This window comes from Lynx canadensis, chromosome B3 (genome assembly GCF_007474595.2).
Source record: "Lynx canadensis isolate LIC74 chromosome B3, mLynCan4.pri.v2, whole genome shotgun sequence".
Lineage (NCBI taxonomy): Eukaryota > Metazoa > Chordata > Mammalia > Carnivora > Felidae > Lynx > Lynx canadensis.
Genome location: NC_044308.2, coordinates 53907515 through 53932491, shown reverse-complemented (window position 1 = coordinate 53932491; position 24977 = coordinate 53907515). Strand labels below are relative to the sequence as shown.

The 24977-nt window shown below is 39.4% G+C and overlaps 1 protein-coding gene across 1 annotated transcript in view; it reads right to left on the bottom strand.

Moving 5' to 3' along the window:
• Nucleotides 1-1631: 1631 nt before the first annotated feature.
• The window catches only part of ATP8B4 (ATPase phospholipid transporting 8B4 (putative)), a 240012-nt gene continuing 216666 nt past the window's right edge, over nt 1632-24977 (bottom strand). Inside the window, exons 22-26 of the mRNA XM_030318217.1 lie at nt 21675-21758; nt 18709-18954; nt 8479-8617; nt 5479-5609; nt 1632-3882 (exon numbers count right to left, since the gene is read on the bottom strand). Of these exons, the coding sequence (XP_030174077.1) occupies nt 3601-3882; nt 5479-5609; nt 8479-8617; nt 18709-18954; nt 21675-21758 (882 nt within the window). The 3' untranslated portion in view covers nt 1632-3600. The remainder of the gene's footprint in view (nt 3883-5478; nt 5610-8478; nt 8618-18708; nt 18955-21674; nt 21759-24977) is intronic.

Genomic DNA, 24977 nt, shown 5'->3' with positions numbered 1-24977 from the left:
AAAACAAACCCCAAAGAACCATAAACATCTTGACCACCTCACAGGGTTGTAAACGCTCAAAGAATCCAATTTGTTTAAATACGGCGACTTGCTACATAAAGTGAAAAGTTTCAGAAGATGCATAACTGAAAAGTTCTATATAACTATGAAGGAAATTACTCAAGCTCTGTTGTTTTGCCTTGAATCCTAAGGAAGCAAAGGCCCAAAGAATCCCCTCTAAGCCCAGAGACCAGGTAGAGATGACTTAAAAATGGCCCTCTTCTTACTGGGCTGAGTATTTTACCTTGTATCTGTATACCATTGATATTTAAAGTGGCAGAGAGGGAGAGAGAGTGTGGGTATAAGATCTCAGTGAATTATTAGCAAGAAACTGCAAGTGTTCAACTGACCTAGATGAAGCATGACTATAGGATTTATCACCTCTGTGGTAACATGAGAGAAGCCTTGAGACAACAGGGCACCAGGGGTTGTTCTAGAGAAACACAAACCAGTACAGGACCCAAGCTTTGCACTCAAGAGAGCATCCAGCTTAATCTATCTCTCCCTCTCTCTTTCAATCTCTTTCTCTCTGTCCAAAAACAACTACAAATACACTGTGGGCAATATTGGCAAAAACAGTTCACAGAATGGGTGAATGAGAAAGGGTCTTTGTGACCAGACTGCCCAGTTTCTCCATTGATGGACTGAGATACTAAGGCCTGGGCAAGTCAGGTAGCATACCCTCAAAGAAATCAGCAGCCTTACTGTGAGGAGAAACCAGAGTTCCTGGCCCCCTTGCAAACAAAATTTTCTTGGTCTCACACCAACTATGAAGGAGGTTTTAGTATTTACTTCTCAATTACAATCGATTTTTTCCTTGAGGAATTAAATTTATTTTTCTGAAAGTCCTATCACCTGGAAACTCTTTTCTCCCTTTCTCCCTTCTTCCCTTCATTCCCTTTTTCCTTTCTTGCTCTATGGCTATTGTTTTCTTCAACCCTCTCTCTTTCCTTCTTTCCTTCATAGGTATGTATACCTGTAGGCATAGGAGAGAGACAAAGATAGCAGATCTAAGTCAAGGGAGTACAATTTTCAATGGCCTAAAACAGCTCAAAATTTACGATTGAGAATTTAAAACACAATTTACCAATTTCAGTCCTGAATCTAGAAAAAAGGGTGCCCCCCCAAGTAATCTGATAACATTTATGCAAAATTAAAATTTCATTATTCCCCAGAGCACCACCATCATCACCCACTCCTCAGGCTCTTTATCTTCAGGTTCAAAATAATCCCTGGCACTAGGAATTGCATGACCTCGCAATGGGTGTGGCAGCTTTTTTTGGATCTCGTGGGGCCAAAGGGAGTTGATAATGTGTTCCTCTCGCAATCATCCACATTATCTGTTTTCAAACAGCCTTATTTAATTTGAACTGAATTTGCAAACTTGGATGATTCCTAATCTTTCCCACTCCTTACACTTAGGTCCCATCAGTTCATTTGATTCTTGACTCTGATCCTAAGAATGGTATACATTTTCCCCAGCCATGTAAAGGAGAGGGAAACTCAGGAGGAGAAAAAACTCAGTTAACAATGTGACAAAAACTCTCCCTGGTGAGTTCACAAAAAAGAAGACACACAACATCAAACACCAATAGCGCCAAACCATTTACTGGAGGTTTTCAAATCTTTCAAAAATGTTACAAAAAGTGAGCAAACAGTGAAACTAATCACAAGTTTGACATCAAAAACTAGTATCTGGGTAAGTCCATGCAGGCATGTCGGGAAAAGGGAATATCTATGAGTATTTACTATGATCAAAACACTGGATTAGGGTCTTTTACACATTATCTTATTTTATCCTATTCAGGAAAAATTATCCTGGACTAGGAAACTATGAACAACAACAACAAAAAGGTGGGTGGGGGTGGGGGAAGATTGTGTCATCTCGTGTGCTAGCCCATTATCCATCAAACCCAGCCAAGGGCCATCTGACTCTCTTGGGAAAGACAACTTTGAATAATAATTCAACAGAGACCAGATTAGGGACCTGGTAAAGTTGGAGATGGACTTGTAGAAAATTGGTAAAGCATGATGATGTTTTATTTGTACTTTCTGACAGAGAAATTTACCTCCAGGGCGATAGTTCTATTTCTCTGTAGCACACTAACCAGTTTTATATCTTATTTTGCAATCTCATTCCAAGGCTTTTCCTACTGACTAGTTAAATTCCAATTTCACATTCTCTTCAAATTGCTGCTATTCTGATGATGAGTTAAGTGGAAGTCTATTCATATGAAAATTATGTTTTCAATGATTTAAGAATTTGTGCTCTGATAATCCCCAAACAACCACATGAGGTAGGCAGTATATCCTCATTTGCAGAGGAAGAAAGTGAGTCTCAGAGGAGGCACATTTCCTGCCCAAGGTTATAGAGGTAAGAAGTAATAAAGCTGGAGTCTGAACACAAATATGCCTGAATTCTTTTACAGGAACTACAGTGGTAACTCACATATGGATTCAAAGTCTGGACTGGAACATCTCCATATATGTAAAACTAACTTTACATATATGCTTCAATTATAAACACAAGAGCTGAATATCGAAAGTGACTAACGCTGAATGACCTAAACCTGAGTACTTAAATAGTAATTGAAGAGACTGTTTATTAATTTGTTTGGTTTCAAGTCTGAACTTTTTAAAATTGGAAGTGTTTAAAGTATTTGCCTATACACTATTTGGAATATTCTCATTAAAGTGTGAAATTCCAATGCTATGCTGGTTTCATTAATGGCACCGGATGATGCAGGGCAAGTTACTACTGAGGATGGTATAAAAGTCATAGAAAAGTGTCCGGAATACTTACTAGAGAGCCCCTCTTGGACATTTCATGAACATGTCCCTGAGGGTTTGTGAATACATTTGACCAAATTTGCAGTTTTTATCCCACTATAAAGATGCTCCAATCTACTCTGTCTTCAGACCGGTAAAAAAAAAAACCAAACAAACAAAAAAACAAACAAACAAAAAAACAAAAGGAGGAACATCAACATGTTTTTCTATTCTACGGGCATGAAGGTGATGTGTTTGTCCTGGCTGAACACACATGGTATGTAGATATCCAGACTTGAGAGTCACAAACAGCTGTTAATCTGAAAGCACCATAGTACACGTTGTACATCTTAAAAATGTATTTTGGGAAAGGCTGATCTCACATATACATGCTTATCTGTCAACCAGCATGCTTTTCACAGCTGAGATGTATACCTTTTGATTGCACTCGTTTTATCCACTTGAAGATCCATTCAATGTATATGCAGAGTTACAAATTTTTCTCCATTAATAAGATTCTAAAGTTCAGTTCAGTTGGTATCTAGGTTGGTAAGAAAAACCTCTGTTTGTATTGTGAGGCCTTTGCCCAGCAAATCACAAATTAGACAGTGACCATCTGGCCTGGTTTCCCAGAGAGTGCACCCCTATTTGGTGGGCCCTGGCAGTTGTTTGCCAGAGATTTGAACTGAGGCAATCTGCCCACCTCAGCCCCTGATCGCAAACTCTGGAGCCAGCTGAATTTCAGCTTCGGCTGAAGTGAAAAGTAGCTATGTGGTTTAAATTCATCTTGACTCACAGTTTCACTGTTTTATCCAGGCTAAAGCTGCTCACTGTGTCTGTGGTTTTCTTACATAAATTTTCAATCCAGCTAGTGCTATTATACAGTGTCTTTTCCAGCCCTGGTGTTGGGGGTGGATTTTTAGCTCGCATATTTTTTCCAGATGTGATAAGCTCTCCATAGCCCTCTTGGTGAGCAAAAGCATATCCAGATCTTCTTGAGCTTGACCTGCGAGTCTGAGGCCTTCGGCTACGTGAGGGCTTTGCCTTCTTTTGAGCTTTTTGCCTCCGACGGATCTAGAGGGGAAGGAGACCCAGAGTGAGATGATGCATCCAAATGACAGACTCTAGGCCCTGGGCCACTTTATGAAGAGAAAGCCTTTTCATGAGAAACATCAACCATAACAAAATAATCACCTTCATTGCAAAAAGAAGTGTTTCACCACAAAACCAAGAAATTTTCCACCCCAAAGACCGTAGTGGGCACTGGTCAAGTTTTACTCCTACCGAGAGACTATTAAGTAAGCAAGAAGTATTAGGACAAATTTCATTACTGTCTCCATCTTACAGGTCCATCTTAAATGAATAGGAACATACTTTTATACAGAAGGATTTTCTAACATGCAGTATCCAAACACAGTCAGAATACTGATCTATAATCCCAGGCTCCAAACACAGGCCTTTCCCCCTTTCTCTTAAAGATTCTCAAGATCCAATAGTCATTAGTAACTGGACTAAGAGAAAATTTAGAAAATGAGAGTCAGACATTTCCAACTCTTGTGGTAGGTCAGTATATCATGAGATTTTCAGGGTTTTGATTTCTTTTAGTTTGTTTGTTTGTTTGTTTGTTTTGCAGCCTTTAGAAGAGCTCAACATCATTTGGGTAGGTTTCCAACATTTCTTTGATTTCCCTGTAAAGCTGAGGAGAAAAAGATCCAAGGTTTGGTGTAAGCTGCACTGTTCTCTGATTCAACTGATCTCTTGGAGTCTGACTTTCATGTCAGGAGAAAACCATTAAAAGCATAAAATCATGATCTGACTACATACTGGAAGAAATGAACATCATCTTCCTTCCTTCAGCTCATCCATCATTTTCTGGGTTTATATCAGAATGAGCTCATGGAGCCAAAGGGAAAGTACAGACCTAACAGGGGAATATGTGAATCATTTCAGAGAGAATCTTCTCATGCTTTGGCCCCAGAATGTGGAGGATATCCTTGCCTCAGTTCCTCTCAGCATCATTGGCCTGGTCACTCACTCCATAAGTGTTTGCCCCCTCCTCACGATGCAACTACAAAAGTGTGTCTCCCCCTTATTTCTCCTTTTCTGTTTTTTATCTGGTTCCTGACCTAACTTGACATAGTCTTGCTTATACTACTCTTCTCATAAAACACTGAAATATATACTGTTAATCCCTTAGTTTAAGAATTTCCATAATCTGTTCTATTTTCAACTTTGTATTTTCCAATCCAGTCATGTTGCTGTTCCCTTTCTTAATCTGTTCAAAAGGTAACATCTCCCCCATGTTTCTGAATCTACTACCACATTTCTACAAAAATTTAGAATTCCTTCACCTGATACATTACTTGTTTCTCTTTTACTGCATCCTTTACTTGCCCCCATTTTCAATAACTTTCCCTATAGTTTGCCTTTGCCTTAGAACAGTTTTGCACTCATATTTAGTCTAGACATTTATCTTCATTGGCATTCACAAAGCTGGTCCATTCAGATGTGGGCAGTTCCATCTCCTGTGATGTGATGCCATATACCTATGGGTATTTCTGGTGAGATGTTCATTATCCCTTTCCTAGGTTTTTCCAATCAGGCAGAGAAGGACATGATTCCAAGAGCCAAGAACAAGCCCTTCAAATGCTCATCAGCGCTGCAACATACCTGGTCACTCAGGGCTGGGCATAAATCCACTTTCAAAAATCTGAATGCCACCACAGGCATAACAGAAGCCACTGTCGTTAAGAGAATAACAAGCCAGATGCACTTCTGGGCCAAAGAATGTCGTGCATTTCCTATTATTAAGGACAAAAATATACACTGTGGTTATAAATAGGACTGAATTATTGAATTAATAGTCTCTTTGTCTATTGCCATAAGGCCTTTTTTGAAATGGTGAGGTTTGGACTACTAGGGAGGACCACTAGGTGTCTTCTCCAGTATATAGTATGCTCAGAGGTGATGGTAAGGCAAGAGTGGTAGGATCATCACCCTTGGGAACTGCTTCATGGCCTGATCACTTGGAGACAGCCAATCAGAGCCAAGTATTCTCTGATCCAGACTCAGTCCAGCTCACTCAAGAAGTAGAATTCTCTCATCCAGCCTCAAGACCCCTTGACTACAAAGCAGCCATTATTTTTAAAAGGCACATTTGCTCTTAAAGACTCTTGAATAAAACTGTCATATCAAAACTATACAATATATGTCTGGGATGCAGGTACAATCTCAATAGTCTTGGTGACTGGCTATGCCATAAAAGGAGAGCTTTAGCTGCTACCTTTACAACTCAGGCAGCAACCTCAGAAAACCTGCCTCAAAGGGACTTGCTGATCTCTCTAACATTTACTTGGTTATGAACAATTCAAGGTTCCAAGGAGATCAGGGATGTTCTTGGGTTTGTGAAAGGAGCATTCCTCTCACTAGGAGGCTTCTGATGCAGCCATCCAACATGCTAGTGCAATACTGTGGTGAAACTCATCACCAAGCCTGAAGCCGGTTTCCTTACTTTATACTCACACCTCATATCCTGGGGTGTTTGTTTAAAGAAAGCAATAAGGGTCAGTTAAGCAGACAGACAAATTCTACAGAACCATGTCAACCCTACTTATATGACCAAAATAAACATCTGTCCCTGTTGGTTTTCTAGGGATTTGCCATAATACCTCCAATTAGCCAGGTCCCCTCTCTCAAAGTTAAAGTGTTAACCCCATTTGAATGTGTTTGGGGTATGAGGGCTTGGCTACTGACTGGTATGTCTGCACTTTCTGGCTTTGGAGGATAGAATTTGCCCACCAAAGAGCAGTCGATTACAGTTGCCTAGGCAGAAACAAACTTGACTCAATAAATTATATGACTCTTTGAGCTCCTTGAAGCTCAGTACCCCCAGGCACAGTTGGAAAAACAAGCTTCACTTTAAAACCACACTCCTGCTTGCTGCTGGCTACTAAGGAAAAAAAAATTTTTTTTTCTTAAACCCCAATGTTGATCTAACTTTTGAGAAGTCTCATTGGAGCTCAGTAATTAATTCCTGGAATGGCATGTGTTTAGCTGGAGAGAGTGGTCCTCACACAGACTACTTTCTCCAGTTGAGGCATTCCGGTCTCATTATGCGTGCTAAAATGCTCTCTTAGGACTAGAAGTCTTCTCATCAATGCGCTGAACTTTCAGATTTGGCAACCAAAGAAGAAAAAAAAAAAAAAAAGGAAGGAAGGAATAAAAAGAAAAAAAAAAAACTAAAAATAGTTAAATGTCTTTCGTAACATGCTTATTCTTATTCCTAACCATCATGTTTCTACATGGTTGTAATCTTTTGGTAAACAAAGTATTAATGTTTCATGCTAAGTAAGAGTGGTGCAATTTAAAGATTTCCATAGACATGCAAAGTGAGGCAGAAGATGAAAAAGAAGGTTCTTAAGTGTATGTGCGCATTTAATTGGAATTATAATTTCAGGTGCCTTTGCATCAGTGGAAATACATAGCCCTATAGTTGCTCTTCTTTTGCCTTCTACATAAATAAGTTTTCTCAGAATTGTTTTTCTGGATTCCTTAGACTGAATTCCTCAACTGGTGGATGAAAATCTCAGTCCTGCCTGATAAAGCTCAAGAAGGCTGACACTATGCATCTCTCTTTTCCACAGTTTGCTGGGATGGAGCTGAGAAACATCACTGTTACCAACCTATCTTAAACATATTAGAGATTTCAAAACTTCTGAGAAAGTATATTAATAGCCTCATTGTGGAATAAAGCTCAGTGGCCCTCTGGGAATCATTTTGAAATGTGGAATACAATGGTGGCTTACACCATTGTAGTATTATAGAACAGGGTGTTAAGGTATTTTTGGAGTTCTTTGGCTACCCATCTGCTGCTCAAATCACTCTGCAGTGTTCCCAACTAATAATCAAGACACAATTGCTTGAATCATCATCATCACCATCATTATGGTTAGCATTTACTAAAAAAGTACTATGTACCAGGCCACATGGTAACATTTTACATGCAGTATCTCATGTATCCCTCACGTTTCCTATGAACATAGAAACTATTAATATCTCTGGTTTAGAATTTAAAACATCAAGGCATGAAAAGGCATCTGCCCAAGGTCATCCAGCATTCAAGTAGTGGAGCTGACAACTGAACCCTGGATGTCTAACTACAGAGCCCACTCTACATGCCACTTATAGACGAACATTCAGCTTTTTTTTTAGATGGCTCTAAATTATACCTCATTTCTTTCTCAAATAAATGCAAGTGAGTTCTACAGGTGAACTTTGGCAGTGTAATTGGTGATCACGTGGGATAAAAGGGAGAGCCTAACACTTCTTTCTCTTCTTTGTATTATACATGACCTTTTTACAGACCCTCAGATAACCTTGAAATATGTGTTATGCTTCTTGTTTGCAAAGGGACAGTCTGTTGCATCTAGGCTGTTGGAAACCTATATGCAGCTATTGTAGTGACTCTTCTCAATCTGGCAGGGAGAGCAGAAACTAATCTCTTGGAGCTCTTCTCAAGCCTGAAAACCTTTAGATGCCTGGCTCAATTCATTCCTAGAGAAAAGATTATTGGTCATCCGTCATCCCACCCACCCAACACAGAAAACAAATTACAAAGAAAAATAAATGACAGCATGACACTAGCCCCCACAGATAGTAGGACTCACTTACCAACAAATGGAAACTGGTTTGGGAAGATGCCAAAGATGCCATTACTGTGCATTGTAAATAAAATGGAGAAATAAGTGGCAATGCTCCCCCAGATGAAGACATGATTAATGACTGTCCAGTAACTGGTATCCAAGGCTATCTGTAAATGAAGTCGAATGCAAAGGGGAGGTCTTTGAGGATTACAAGAGTATCATTTTACTGAGTGATGGTTCCCCAGGACTGCTCTGTGAAGACACAGTTGCACCTGTCTAGCTACCAGCCAAACACAGGCACTCCTACTTTCTGCATAACATTGGGAACTGACCTGACATTTCTGGTAGGCAACTGACTTCAGAACTTATATCTGCAAGCCATTATATCTGTCAAGGGTGAATCAGAATCAGGAGATAAAATGTTAAACTTCTTTTAAGTGTGAAATAAGAAAACAATGATTTCTAATTTCAAAGTCACTTTCCAAATTGCTCTTAAAGCGTTTCTGTTGGGAAAAAAAATTTTTGCAGTAGTGAGCAAGTGCAACATTTTATAATCCATACATCGATTTTCACAAGACTGCGGTGCCAGGGTGGCTCAGTTAGTTGAGTGTCCAACTCTTGATTTCGACTCAGATCATGATCTCACGTTTGTGAGTTCCAGCCCCACATCAGCCTCTGTGCTGACAATATGGAGCCTGCTTGGGATTCTCTCTCTCTCTCTTTCTCTCTCTCTCTCTCTCTCTCTCTTCTCTCTCTCTCTCTCCCTGCCCTTCTCTCTCTTTCTGCCTAGTCCCCGCTTGTGCTCTCTCAAAATAAATAAACACTGAAAAATTTTTTTCACATGACTATTTTACATGTGAAATATTTTACATGTGAAAAATTCAGAAGCAAGGATTCAGAGAAAAACAAATAGGTTCTGGCAACATTATTTGCATCTCAGAGGCCCCAAGTAGTCCAAGGTTTGCATTTCTAGCAGAGTCTGGTGCAAAACAACTAATTTCTCACTTTCCTGAGGGGGCCCTACTTACACAGTAAACAGATCCTTCTCTACATCTGCAAAGGAAGACACACTTCCTCCCCTCACTTGAAGGTTACTGTTTTTTATCTTGCCCCATTAAAAAGATGTTGGCAGCCTTGGATATAAACTGCAGGAGTTTTAAAAGGACAGCTTTTTTCTTTCCTTAGGAGGCCTAAGAACAGAGAGCTTTGCCATTCATCCTTAGCAAAGAGATGATGGTTTTCCAGTTCATTTGGCTGCCAACACATTAGGTCAAAATCCTCAACTGTACCTTCCACCAGCTGTCAATTCATCACCATCAAGAGATACTAATAGCCTGGCCTGTGTGGGTATGAGTAGAAAAATCACAACCAATTAAAAAGGACTCAACTGAAAAGAAAAAGAAAAAAAAAAAAAAAGACCAGGTGGCTCCTATTCAGGCAGAACTAATGGAAAAGACAGACAAGCACTATAATAATAAAAAAAAAAAAATGTAATGAGAACTCTTAAGGGGATGCAATTAGATCACAGGGAAAAAAATGAACTCTGGAAGAAAAAAAGCATTATTCCTGAATTTAAAAATTCAATAGAGAAACCAAATAAGAATAGTCACTGATGAGAACTGAATTAATATTCTGGAAAAAACAAATGGAAATAATATCTCACAACAGAGAGCAAAAACTTGAAGAAATGGAAACCATATGCAAAAAGATATGAGACATGGATGGCAAAATCCATAGATGAGAGACTTATGGGCCCAATACCCAAATAATGGCAGATTAGAGAAAAAAGTATGAGAGAGAGAAGTAACAATCAAAGAAATGACAGAAGAAAATTGCTCTGGTATTGTGAACAAACAAGATTTTCAGATTGAGAGGGCACTCTAAATCCTAGGAAGATTAATGAAAAAAGTCACATTCCAGTGGCATTTGTGAAGCCAAAAGACAAGAACAGAGACTTGCAGATAGAGACCAGATTACTTACAAAGGAAAGAGAATCGACCTAATATCTGAAACTGGGTATAGTGGAACAACATTTACAAAGTTCCTAAAGCAAAAGTCTCTGACTCAAGAATCTCATGTCCGTCCAATATATTATTTAAATGTAAGGACAAAAAAAGAAAGTTTTTTTTTAATTTTTAATGTTTATTTTTGAGAGAGAGAGACACATACATGAGTGTGAGCAGGGAAGGGGCAGAGAGAGAGGGAGACACAGAATCTGAAGCAGGCTCCAGGCTCTGAGCTGTCAGCACAGAGCCAGATGTGGGGCTCGAACTCATGAACCGCATTATCATGAAATACCTGAGCCGAAGTCAGACGCTTAACTGACTGAGCCACCCAGGCATCCCCAAAAAAGAAAGCTTTGAGCTCAAAAGTATAACATCTCTGTATGCTTTCTGAAGAAATTACTCAAGGAAATTGCTGCAAATAAAAATTCAATGAGAACAAAGACTTCAAAAGAGTGGAAGACAAAGGGCATAAAAATGGTGATGAGCAATGATTTATGTACATTTATAGTTCGCTCTATAAAGAAAAAAAATTACAACAGTCAAAACATGTGTTAAAGGAGCATTTAGTAACACCATGAAACTGCAACTCTAGGATATTAACAAACACAAGAGTTGGGGAGGGGAGTAGGAGCAGGGAGAGAGAAATAATAATACATTTCCAAAATTGTTTAATTTGGAAGCAGATGAGGGAAGGTGTAGACAGGATAGTGAAACGTTTGGTGAAGGATTTAGTTATTTAATTTTGGTATCTCAGTATGGAAATAGAGACTTAAACGACTACAAAAATAGGGAGAACTCAAGAGTAAGATGGGAATACAAATAGTAACACTTATAAATTATTTATGACAAATAAGATATTTAAAGATCACAATGCATCTGAGCATGAAAAGGAAAAAGTGGAAAGAGAAAAGTATTAAAAGTAATCATAAAATAACATGAAAGGAGCAAGATAAAATATAGGGTAGTAACAATAAAAATGAGTAGTTTAACTCCCTTATCAAAGGACAAAAACAACAGAATGGGAGAAGAAAATGTTGAAAAGGAAGGGATGGGCCTACATTACATATCAGGACTAAAAAAAGCAATAGAAGTAAAACTAATATAAAAAAAAAAATTTAAATAAGAACATTTTATCATAAAAGATAAAAGCTACAAAGAACAAATAACAATCAAGAGCCATTATATGGCAAATAATATAGCCTCAAATTATATAAGGTTAAATCTCCTTGAAACACAAGAACCTGATAAGAATCATAACCACAAGGGAAAACTTTAATACACTTGTCTCACTATTTGATAAGCATGGTGGTTCTCTGGAAATCTGTGGCTGACCTGGCATCCAGTCCCCAGTGTGATAAGGGCCAAGCTGTTAAGAGGTAGTTATGGAATTTACACTACAATAGTGCAGTCATATGGTTGCGTACTGCTCCCAAAGGTGACAGGCCTAGCTGTGGCTCTCCCTGGTTCCCTTACCCTCTTGAAGAGTCTGGAGCTACCTAACTGCTTTTAATAACTCTTTTTTAGTTAAACTGAAGAAGTGTCTGTTGCCTGCAACTATGATCCTTTTTGGAAATTAATATAATATTATTAATGAAATTTAAAATGTACATACTCTCTGATCTATCAATGCAAACAACAAAAGACCATTCTTCATCTGATTAGGTTGTTAGGAGTTCTGACTCCAGAAATTTCATTTCTAGGAATTTATCTGTCAGTACATAAAATGTATATACTAGTATGTGCATTGTAGCATTGCTTTAATAACAGCAACAACAAAAGAAACATCCTGAATGTCTATCAATAGAGGATTGATAATGATTATAATTATATATATTATTATATATGTTATATATATATATATTGTGAAATTCTATGCAGCTCTGAAAAAGAGTAACGTAGATCTGAATATGTTGGGTTGGAAAGCTGTTCAGAATGTCTTGTTAAGACAAGCATATTAAAGAATAATATGCATAGCTATGCTCCTTTTGTCTTGAATACATATGTGTGTGTCCCAAAGCAAAGAAAAAAATATGGAAGGAGTTAAGCTATGGTAATCATAATAGTAGTTAACGGGGGAATATGGGGAAGAAGGAGAAGGTCGTTCGTTTTATTTTAAACACTTCTATAGTGTTTCAAATGTTAAAAGAAGTATTTTATAATTCAAATAACCAAAAAAAAAAAAAAAAAAGAAAGACGAAAAAAGAAACCCACAAAACACAACAACCCTGATATTTAAAAAAAAAAAATGTCTCCTAAAGTTTGGCTGATAGCATCAGCAGGACACATAAGATTTATAACTATAATTATAGACCATGGATATTTCATGAGGGTTGTTACGCCAATGACAAGTTAAGCTTAGACAGCAAGGAAAGGATATTAATGCTGCTGTCAAAGTGAGCTTATTCACAAAACTCCTGAAACTTATTATTCTATCTATCAGAGACAGCAGTTTCTGATTGAAGCCAAAATTGCAGAGGTTTCATGGTTATAAACATTTATGCACCCAGGTCTGAGAATTCTATGGTAAAACAGGCATTTTCAAGGCTTCTGAGAAATAAAAGTGAGTGTATCGCATGAGTGATGGGCATTAAGGAGGGCACTTTTTGGGAGGAGCACTGGGTGTCATATGTAAGCGATGAATCACTGGGATCTATTCCTGAAGTCAAGACTATACTGTATGTTAATTAACTTGAATTAAAAAAAAAATGAGTGGAAGACTAAAATGACAGTAATTGAGAATCTACCCATTCCTCAAGTTGAAATTTTGATGTTGAAAGAGGATCTGTGTGTTTATCATCTATTGAGTTTCTCTCCCACTTTATTCAAGGGTGATACTGGTGTCCTAGGTATCTCCTCATGGAGGATAGGGTGGACAGTGAGTTCCCTGCAGCTACTATGCCTTTGGGGAGGCCCACAGCTTCCACTTATCCCTATAAAGAAGGGAGGTCCACTTGGATTTGGAGCTGGGGCCCTGAGATCAGAAGATCTGTGTTCAAATCTTGGCCTGCCACTCTCCGTGTGACTTGAACTGTGGCAAGTCTATATATTTTTTTATATATAACTTTTTAAAAAGTTTATTTTTAAGAGAGAGCGAGCAGGGGAGGGGCAAAGGGGGGGAGGGGGAGAGAGAGAGAGAGAGAGAGAGAGAGAGAGAGAGAGAGAGAGAGAGAATCCCAAGCAGGTTCCACATTGTCGGTGCAGAGCCTGATGCGGGGCTCAAACTCACGAACTGCGAGATCATGACCTGAACCGAAATTAAGTCAGACACTTAACCAACTGAGACACCCAGGCACACCAGCAAGTCTATTTTCTTACCTATAGTAATTGTATCCATCTCAGAGACCTGAAAAGAGGATTAGATGAGATAATGGGATTATCTGAGAAATAAATCATTTGCATAATAAATGCTCAATTAATAGGAGTTGTTACTCTTAAAATCAGAAGCCCTGACACAGGCAGGTGGACCAAGTTTGCTTTCAGTAACTCTAGCCTCTCCTCTCTGTTCTTCCAGATATTATCTTTTCACCAAACCCCAATGCTTCTAGCTTTAGGACTGCTTGCTTGCCTTTCTTTTATTTTATTTTCTTTCTCTTCCTTCCTTCCCTCCTTCTCCTCCTCCTCCTATATAGACAACAAAGTATTTGACATCGTCCTTATACTCACTCTAATCTTTGTTCTTATACTTCCTGAAAATTAAAATTTGCATTTTAACCAGTCTTACTGTAGAATAAAAGACTTCACTCCAGACAACACTGGAGTCAGAGAGGTCTGGTTTCCAATCATGGATCTAGGACTCACTTTGTGACTTCAGGAAAGTTGCTTAACTTCTCTGAGCTCCATCTGTAAAAGGGGACAATAAATAATACCTCCTGCATAGTGGCACTGAGAGGATTAAGTATAACGCATGATATCACTCCTATCACTGTGTGATGATGACACGGGTTTTGGAAGCCTTCCACCAAGGACAGGCCTGCTTTGGCCATCTGGGGTAAGAAGGGCATGTATGTAACTAAGACAGGAGGGACAGTTGGATACTTCAACCAAATTATTCTCACTTCCTTTACTCAACTTTATTCTTTCTTTCTCTTCTTATCTTTCTGCCCTTATATCCATTCCACAAATACTTATTTTTGTCTGGCACTACAGCAGTAAACAAAGCATGCCAGAAATTGGAAACTGGTATCCATTCTCACTCATACCTACTCTGCTTCCAAACCTCCACCTCCAGCCTGGATATCTCCTACATTCTTCTCTGGTCTGTCCTCAGTCTCCTGGCTGTTTCAGGACCTTCCAGCACTCAGCAGGGGGTATGGGTGAGGGCAGGAAGAAATCAGGTACAGGAGAAACCTATGGGATAGGAGTATGCGGATAAGATCTAGAGGACTTCAACTTGTAGGTGGCGAAGAGGCACAGCCACCAAGTGGTGAAATCCAGCACCTCATCTTTAGAAGTACAACTCTGGGTGTGTTTCCCAAGTGTGCCTAACTACCCTATAAGCCCAGTAATAATTGTGTTGTAGGAAATGCTTGCCCCATGTTTTTCATGGTACATTCACAAATGCCTTTATTGAAAGTAAAATAAATAAATATTTGATTCAGGAAACAAGTCTAGTGGATCCGAGTCCTAAACCTGCAATGCAGTCACTGTGTATCCTGGGCAAATCATGGGCCCCAGTTTTTTGTATCAATTTTGCCTTAAATTATACTGTTATGGTTTTGACATATGACCACCAATTATTTGAAACTCTGCTAAGAAATGGAGCTTAATTCTCCTCCACTTGAACATATTGGGCTAGATTTAGTGACTCACTTCTAATGAACAGAGTATGAAAAGGGAAACATAGTTTAGAATGGAGAAACCTGAAGAACATCATCCATATAAGTAAATGAGGTCACCATCACCGGTAATAAGTCATGCTGATATCACATGATCCCTGATAGGATATGACAAGAAGGGCACAGCACCTCTTTGTGAATCTTACCCCAAATCCACAATCTCCATCTATCCCTAAGAAAGGATTGGACAGGGGCGCCTGGGTGGCGCAGTCGGTTAAGCGTCCGACTTCAGCCAGGTCACGATCTCGCGGTCCGTGAGTTCGAGCCCCGCGTCGGGCTCTGGGCTGATGGCTCAGAGCCTGGAGCCTGTTTCCGACTCTGTGACTCCCTCTCTCTCTGCCCCTCCCCCGTTCATGCTCTGTCTCTCTCTGTCCCAAAAATAAATAAACGTTGAAAAAAAAAAAATTTAAAAAAAAAGAAAGGATTGGACAAATCCAGAAAAATTCTACAAAATACCTGATCACTAGTATCCAGAAGTATCAAGGCCATGAGGGACACCTGGGTGGCTCAGTCAGTTAAATGTCTGACTTCGGCTCAGGTCATGATCGCACGGTTAGTGAGTTCAAGCCCCAAGTCAGGCTCTGTGCCGACAGCTCAAAGCCTGGAGCCTGCTTTGGATCCTGTGTCTCCCTCTCTCTCTCTATCCGCCCCCCCTGCCCCCCCCAAGCTCTGTCTCTCTCTCTCAAAAATAATTAAACGTTAAAAAAAAAAGTATCGGGGCGCCTGGGTGGCGCAGTCGGTTAAGCGTCCGACTTCAGCCAGGTCACGATCTCGCGGTCCGTGAGTTCGAGCCCCGCGTCAGGCTCTGGGCTGATGGCTCAGAGCCTGGAGCCTGTTTCCGATTCTGTGTCTCCCTCTCTCTCTGCCCCTCCCCCGTTCATGCTCTGTCTCTCTCCCAAAAATAAATAAACATTGAAAAAAAATTAAAAAAAAAAAAGACTTTAAAAAAAAAAAAAAGTATCAAGGCCATGAAAGACGAAGAAAGACTGTATAAAGTCAGAGGTTATAGGAGACCAAGGAGACATTACAACTAAATGCAGTGTAGGATACTGAAACAGAAAAAGGTTGTTAATGGAAAAACTGAAGAAATCTGAATCAAGTCTGTAGTTCAGTTAGTAGTACCAATGCTAATTTCATAGTTTTAACAATTGCACAATGGTTATATAAGATGGCAATGTTAACATTAAAGGCTAGGTGGGTTAGGCCATGGTTACCCTTGAGGAGCCAGAAGGCAGAAGATCAATCTTGGAGAGACAATTGGCCCATAGGCCTGAATCAAAAAGACCTGGATAGCCCCACTCATAACATCTTGAATGAGGGACCAGTGGTTACTTTGAGTCCTAAGGAAGAAGCCCCTCTGAGGAAGCAAGGGTATCATTTTTATAAAGCCCTGATATCAAAGGTAAGTAATTTTGAATAATTTATTTTTAAAACTCCAAAAGATGGAACATAAAATTCTTTTTTGTGAATAAAAAAAAGTTTTTAAAATATAATTGTTTCCGTGGCCTCCAAATTTGTGAAAAAGGAGAAAGGTAACTGTGATACCCAACAGAAACTATGAATTTTACAGGGAAAAGAGCTTCTAAATCTAAAGTTAATATAAAAACACATTGCTATAATAGCATATAAGAAAATAAACTATGGAGGGGCAAAAGGAAAAAGAAAAAGATATGTACAACTATCAAAAGGCTTTATTTAATTAAAAAGATAACATTAACCAAAAATTGTAGAATTCATTATGAAAAACAACTTCACTAAACATGCAATGCCTATCATATCTACAGTGAATTTTCCAGGTAATTTTTTTTATCCTTACTTACATAGCAGATAATGTTAATGACAGTTTGAAGAATATTTCTCATTTGCTTTTTACTTTAGATACTGGCCTTTTATCTCAGTTACTACCTTTAAAATCATCTTTTGGAGCACCAAGTAACAAGCCTGACCTGGTGAATAAGCTGTTACCACTAAAAAGATGTTCCACAACTGTCCTCCCCATCAGAAGGAGAATCCAGAGAACTGGAAATGTGCCCTCACGGCAAGGAGTAGATCACCTATGTCTCTAGGCTGGAAACATAAAAGTATACATAGAGCCTGCTCAATGATCAAAATGCAACAGAACAGGTTGGAGTGTCCAGTACGGTAGCAAGAGCTATAAGAAACAATGGAGCAACAGCTCCTTGTGAGGTGACATACACCTTGCCCCAGTAATGGACTGTCATGATGAATGTCTTAACTATGTCAGATGCTTCCAAATCACTCCATTATTTCCCTCTCTACCACAGAACTGACCTAGACATGGAAGATTTGCAAAGCAACAGCATGCTTTATTTAGTTGTGAGACAGACAAACAGAACTCCTTTTGAGTGGAGAAATCTGGTTCTGCTTTTGGATACTACCTGTCTCTGAATTTTGAACTCTCAAGATGTCAAGTGTTAGATCGCTTTGGTATAGATTTCGTGATACTCACTTGGACCAAGGAATGGCAGAGACAAGACATCCTTTAAAAGCAATATGTTTGCATTTGGTTCATTTAACACAATAAATGTTTATTTTTAACTTGTGAAGAGAAAGTCTGGGGTTTAATGAGATTCTTTGTTGAAAATGAGCAGCTAAGATTTGTAAAAAAAAAAAAAAAAAGATTGTTTACAGGATAGACAAAGGACTGCCCAAAGGCAATTTAAACTCTAAAAACCAAGTCCTTGACTGATATTTGCTCCTTAAAAAAAGAAAACAAACAAATAAAAAATACAACAGGTCACATTGCTTGCTGTATCCACCCAGAGGTACAGATTTTAATGAATAGGAATGAACTTCTGTGAACTCTAACTCAATAGTGAATGGTATTGTCCACCATTTGCATTAAAAAGGAAACAGACACAAACTCAAGATGCCCAGTGAAAGTTAATGGATTATTAAAAATCATACCTACCCGAAGAGCTTCTCTGAGTTTAGGTTCAGATATGCCAAAATATAACACTGAACCTCTCAAATAATTTCATAGATATGTATTGCCAAATAAATTTTAAGTTTAACTTTAAAACCTGGAAGTTATTAAGCCTTATAGAAATCATGGGAAAGTTTCTCTCTGTTATTGTTGGAAAACTTTCCTTTTTCAAACACAAGAAGGAAGCAGTAGTATAACCATGTATGCATACATACAATGCTCAGCCCTAAGAAGTGATTAATTGTGAGGTCTTTACTAACACAGAGATTATAGACACCTAATGCTAATCTCCCACATCTGGTTATTTATGTTACAGCTTTCTGTTTTCATCTCAAGATGCATAGTTGAAAAGAAACTCCGGGATTCCTTTAGGATTATTTTCCCCCCAACAAGTAGACAAAATGAGTCAATAATGAAAATGTATTTTAAAAGTTGTAAAGCCATCAAGTTATTTTCAGCAACAGGGTTACCTGCACACTGACCACAATGACCAACGATGTAGCCATGGTAACTGCAAAAGACTGGTAGTCAGCAACGTGCTGCCCATCATCTCCGGCCACATTGTAAAAGGCTCCATAGGGTATGAAGAAAAGGGCCAATGAGGTGTAGATGCCATGTGCCACGCAGATAAAAAATTTACGCTTGTTAAACAGCAGATTGAGCTGTCCAGGTTCATAGAGCTGGGGATAGTCCATGCTGTTCTGGTCACCCACATCCTGTCAATAAAGTGTTACTTCAGTGGAGGAGGCTTGAGAAGTCAGGGAGGCCCTGAATTCGCCATCTCAGGAAATGGCAAGTGCAAGTCTAAGCATACCCTAATAAACACTATTAATTAGCTTGCTTTCATTCCCACAATAATGCAGAAGATAATAAAATGATCCCTATTTTACACAAGAGGAATTTGAGTCTCCGAGAGTCATGAGAGATCATATAGCTCTTATTGCATAGCCAGAACTTGACTTGCACCTAGATCCTTAGCTTCAGACTAAAGTTTCTTTTCTCTGCTTTCCTACAGCCACATTCACTCCCAGAATGCTCTTGCAGCCAATGGGGCTCAGGGGTTAATTGCCAAGTCGGTGAGTGGTAGTGACCAGGAGATGGCAGCAGAGAGCCGCAGAGTAGGACCTGGCCAATCTGAGTCCCCAACTGTGTGACAGGAGGAAGAGCAGAAGGGAAACAGGGAAAGGGGGATTGGGGGAAGGTGGGGGGGTGGGGAGGAAGTTGAGCCTGAAGAGCTGAGTGTTCTACACAGTGAGGATTCCAACACCGGCTGTTTGACAGAAATAATGTAGACAGAATGAGAAGGTATGTGTGGCCCCAAAAGTATCTTGAGAGAAATTAAAACAGTGCTTCTCAAACTTAATATGCACATAAATCATCTGGGGAGCAAATGATGATTCAATAGGTTGGGGGTAGGGCCTGAGACAGCATTTCCAACCAGCTCCAAAGTAATGCTGATGACCAGTGAGCACTAAAGCCAAATGCCCAAACCAAAAAGGATGGCAAGGCCTGACCACCGGGGACATCAGAGGACCATGAGTAGAGGAGAAGCACCCAAAGTGGGAGCAACATAGGCATGAACTCTGGGGGCAGACCAGGTTCCCCTCCCTGCTTGTGGGATGGCCCCAGCCTTGTTGAATGGGGTTCTATGATGAATACTGACATATTCTCTTTAGGAGGTCCCATTTTGAAATGCTGCTGGTACTTCCTTCTCTAGTCCAGTGACTGGTGAAATGACATTCAGAGGCTTTGAAACCAGAAAACCCTGAGTTCAAACCCTAGTTCTGCTGCTTAGCAGGTATATAATCTTACACCCATTATTAACCTGTCTGAGCCTCAGTTTCCTGATCTCCAGACATGCAAACAATAGCACCTCCCTCACAGGACCACTGTCATGATTAAATTCATGTATTCAGCTGTGTTACTGCCACACCATAAGTAATAATAATAAAAAAAAAAAAAACAGATGCTTCTATAAATAATAACAAATAAAATAATGTTATACAATAATAATAGTATAGCAATCTCAGACTCAGGTGGCCTGGCACTAGACTGAGTTCTGTCACACACCGGCTGTCTGGCTTTAGGGCAGCGACTTGAGCCTTGGTTTCCTCCTTATAAAATGAGCAGATCATAGGTGATCACGGAGGCCTTACAGCATAACATTTCATGATCCTGTGATCTATGTAGGGGCCAAAGTTGACAAAGTAAGAAAGGAGAGGAGCAGACACTTAACTTGATGGCAATAAGGGGCCTTATTATATTTTTTTTAGAATTGCACAATAACCATCTTTTCCCAGAAACTGCTTATTTTTATTATTTTATTCCACATTCTGGGCAGCTACAAAGCACTGGGAAAAGAAACGCTTGTAAACACAGGCACTTGGAAATGAATGTGCTTAATCCTTTACATCTAAGGTCTTTAGGAGTTCGTTATGTTTTTATAGAATTCCACAAAATATGTTGTTCACAAACTGCCCTTTTTACATACAAGAAGTGAGACAACTAACTACAAAGGCACAGAATGGGAGGGTGGAGTGAGCTCACAATGTGACAGTTTATATTTTGAAATAGACAGCTTTGAGCCAGAAAAATGAGGCCTAGCAAACGGGTCTAACAGCAGCCTGGAGAAAATCTGGTCTCTTCAAATATACTTCCAAAATAATTTTTTTTTAAATAATACATTCTAATTGTGCCATGGAAACTCCTCTGGCTAGCCTTCCACTTCCTCATAGGCAGCCAGACTTCTCCCTTCCAGGAAGTACCTTCCAAGGCAATGAGTATGACAAGGATCTACCATTTTTGTAATTGATTCCCTCTCCTCTCAAGCAATTTGAGCTAGAAAAAAAGACTATGTCCCTTCTTTCCATGGCTGTGGGGCTTCATGTCTTCCTCTCCCATTAGCAGGGTATTCCACTGACCTCTAGTTCCTGTTCTGGGCTGTGCTGGCCAAGGAAATCTCACCACAGATGCTGGCCGTCTGCAATCCAGCAGGTTCCATGATTTTCTATCACTATGTGGTTCTCTGCATTCGGAGGCTAATGTAGCATTTCCCAGCATGTGAACCACAAGGCACTAGTTCTGAGGCATATTAATAGGTGCTATATGAAAAATAAATAAATGGAAGTAAAGTCCTATAAACATGGGAAATGCTGGACCAACATAAAATTAGAGGCCATTTCATGTAGGATGTCTCAGAGCCTTTAAAGCAATAATGTGGGGTGTGAGTCTCAAAGAAAAGAATAGCCAAACTTTGATCACAGGACCGTTTGGGAGATGTGGGGGATCTGGAAGGGTTTCTGATCCACGCAACATGTATTCAAACAACTGAAATTCTAGGACTTTCCATGACTTGTGTTTTCTACTTAGAATCTAGAAACAACTAAAAAGCATCAAAAGAGTAAAATAAGTTATAAAGACAGAAAAAAATACATACCTGGTCAAAAATCCCCATGGCTAAAACAGGAAGTGATGTGTAAACAATGTTAAAAAGGGTAATGAACCACGGGTCGTAAACGGTCTAAAAAGAAATAACATGTCAGTGAGAAACACCATTCACAGAAGAATATTCACTTTTAGGCTCTTGGATTAAATATCTCAATCTCCTGAGATGCATGAGAGTTACATATTTGCAACAGACAGACATGAGTTCTCCCCTGACTCTCTTATCATCCCTGCTGTCTCAGTAGGATACTAGATCCCTCTAAACTTCAACTTCTTCATCTTTAAAATAAAGCCACGCTCTCCTTGCACAGCTACCATGGAGACGAAAGGAGATCACATATGCAGAACACCCAAGACACCACTAGACACATAGAAGGCCCTGGCCCTGTGGGGAGCTATTGAATTCTTCAGGTTCTCAATGGCTCTTATTTAAAAAAAATTTTTTTTAACGTTTATTTATTTTTGAGAGAAAGAGACAGAGTGTGAGAGGGAGACACAGAATCTGAAACAGGCTCTAAGCTATGAGCACAGAGCTGGACACGGGGCTCAAACTCATGAACCGTGAGATCATGACCTGAGCTGAAGTCAGACCCTCACCTGACTGAGCCACCCAGGTGCCCCCTCAATGGCTTTTAGAGTAAATCTAATGATCTGATCTAAGTGATAAGTAAAGGACCCACTAAAATATTCAGAGGGAGATGCAGAAATGAATGTGTCAGCCCTACCCTGTGTTCAAACGGATAGTTTTTTCTTGGGAGTGGTTTCAAATAAAGTGGGCATGGAGCTAGCTGCTCAGTATACTGGGTATAAATGAGTTAGACAAATAAAATACCCCATACACTTGTACAGAGTACTTCCTTGCATGAGCCTCACTGAAAATTGGTGAGGCATGTGAAACTGTTGTTGTATTCCCATTTTGTTGAGAACTACACAGACATGTAGAAACAAAATGTAGTAAGTATTGTAGAGCTTATCACTGGAAAAGGCAAAACCAAAACCTAGGTCTCCAGCTCCTAACCAATGTCTGTTCTACCACTCTATCATACATTCATCCATCCATTCACTCAATATTTATCAAAAATCTATTTTGTGCCAGGGGCGCCTGGGTGGCGCAGTCGGTTAAGCGTCCGACTTCAGCCAGGTCACGATCTCGCGGTCCGTGAGTTTGAGCCCCGCGTCCGGCTCTGGGCTGATGGCTCAGAGCCTGGAGCCTGTTTCCGATTCTGTGTCTCCCTCTCTCTCTGCCCCTCCCCTGTTCATGCTCTGTCTCTCTCTGTCCCAAAAATAAATAAACGTTGAAAAAAAAAAATTTAAAAAAAAAAAAATCTATTTTGTGCCAGGTGCTAGGTTTTAGGCAATGGTAATTCAACATGCTATAATCAGACACAAATTCTTCATAAAATTTGCATTCTAAGGGTGGCAGAAAACAAGCAATAAACAAGTTATATATACATATATACAAGTGATAAATACTAGAGAAGAAAGGCAGATAGGAAAGGTAGATAGGGAGGGTTGTAATTGTAATAAGGTGACTGGCAAAAATGTCACTAAGAAGTGACACTGAGAAAAGATCTGAATGAAATAAGGGATCGAATTATGCAGCTTTCTGGGACAGGAGCATTCCATACTACAAGTAGATCCCAAGAGAAATCCCCAGGGAAAGATAGCATCTGTTCAGAGGACAGCAAGGCAGTCCAATTGGATAGAGAAGAGTGAGTGACCTATAGGGAGAATAATGGATGTCAAAGAAAGAAGGAGTTGGATCCTATGTAGGTAACTATGGCTTATTCCCTAAGTGAAATGGGAAGACATTAGAGAATTTTGAGCAAAGGGACAACCTGATCTAATTTATATTTTAACAGAATCACTCTGGATGCTGTGCTGAGAACAGACTGAAGAGGGGCAGTAGTGGAAGCTGATAAACCAGTTAGGAGACTACTGCAGAAGCCAGATGAAAGAGGGAAGTCAGGTGACCAGCAGGGAGAGGTGCTGAGTTTTGAGTATATTCTAAAGTACATGTTCTTCTAAGGGGAGTTCAGAAAGCAATGAGGAATCTTAAATGCAATGTTCTGGACAGAGGACCTAAAGGTAGTTTCCATATAGTTATGTAAATAAGGCAATCCATTAAGTTATGTCCTGTGTGTGTAGATTATACCAAAGAGAGAATATTTTGGTTTCTTTACTGCTAAATGTGGATTTGGACTACCCTATCTTAGCGTCATTGTTTATTCTTGAGATGGGTGTATATTTATTCAAGAGAAGGAGAAATGAAGGCCAATTTTCAAAGGCCAAATCTCAACCTGGACTATTTTGCTGAAGTTCCACAGGTGGCTTTATTCAACACTGAATAAACCAGACACTGAAATATATTGATTACTGTTTTCTGAGCAAGGTTAGCCCTGTGGGAAGATGTAAGGAATATGGACATTCCTGCTGTCAATCATCTTGGAGAGAGTTCAATGTCAGGGCAGGAAGAAAAATGAGAACAGAAAAGAGAAAACAAGGAGTGGGGTACATGAGAGAGGAAAGAAACTGTTTTATTCTTTGTGTGTCTCAGAGTTGAGGCCTGGAATCCATGTAGGAAAGATCTGTTCAACATCATTCTTTTTGAGGTTAGGTCAAAAATAGGCAGAAAAGTTGAATTCTACCACCAATAAATAGCCAATACAGGATTTAGATGAGACAGCATCATTGGGGACTGCTATCAACAGGAATAGGGTTATGACTCAGAATGGCCACTTCTAATTACCAGTTATTAAGTTCTCTAATTGATCATTTACTTTCATAATCCTTTGAGTCCTGTTAAACTGTATTCTTTGAGTCTGTCTGAACTCTGCTGTAAGGATTTGAAAAGGTGTCCTATGTCTAGTAAATATATTAAGTATTTAACAACAGGCTCTTAAAAAAAAAAAAAAAGGCCCAATGTGGAGCATTTGCCAATTTCCATGGTGTAAATATTTCTCCCATGGCTCTTTATGCAGTGATATCACTTCCATCATATGTATCCGATAGACATAAATAACCTCAGCTGCATAAATAGTAAAACATGGTAAAATGGTTAGAAAGTGATGAGTTTTGAGGATTGATAAACTTTGTTTCAATCTTATTTATTTATTTATTTTTAAAATTTACCATCAAGTTAGCTAACATACAGTGTATACAGTTTGCTCTTGGTTTGGAGGGTAGATTCCTGTGATTTGCGGCTTATAACACCCAGTGCTCATCCCAACAGTGCCCTCCTCAACGCCCATCACCCATTTCCCACCTCTCCCACTCCTCCCATCAACCCTCAGTT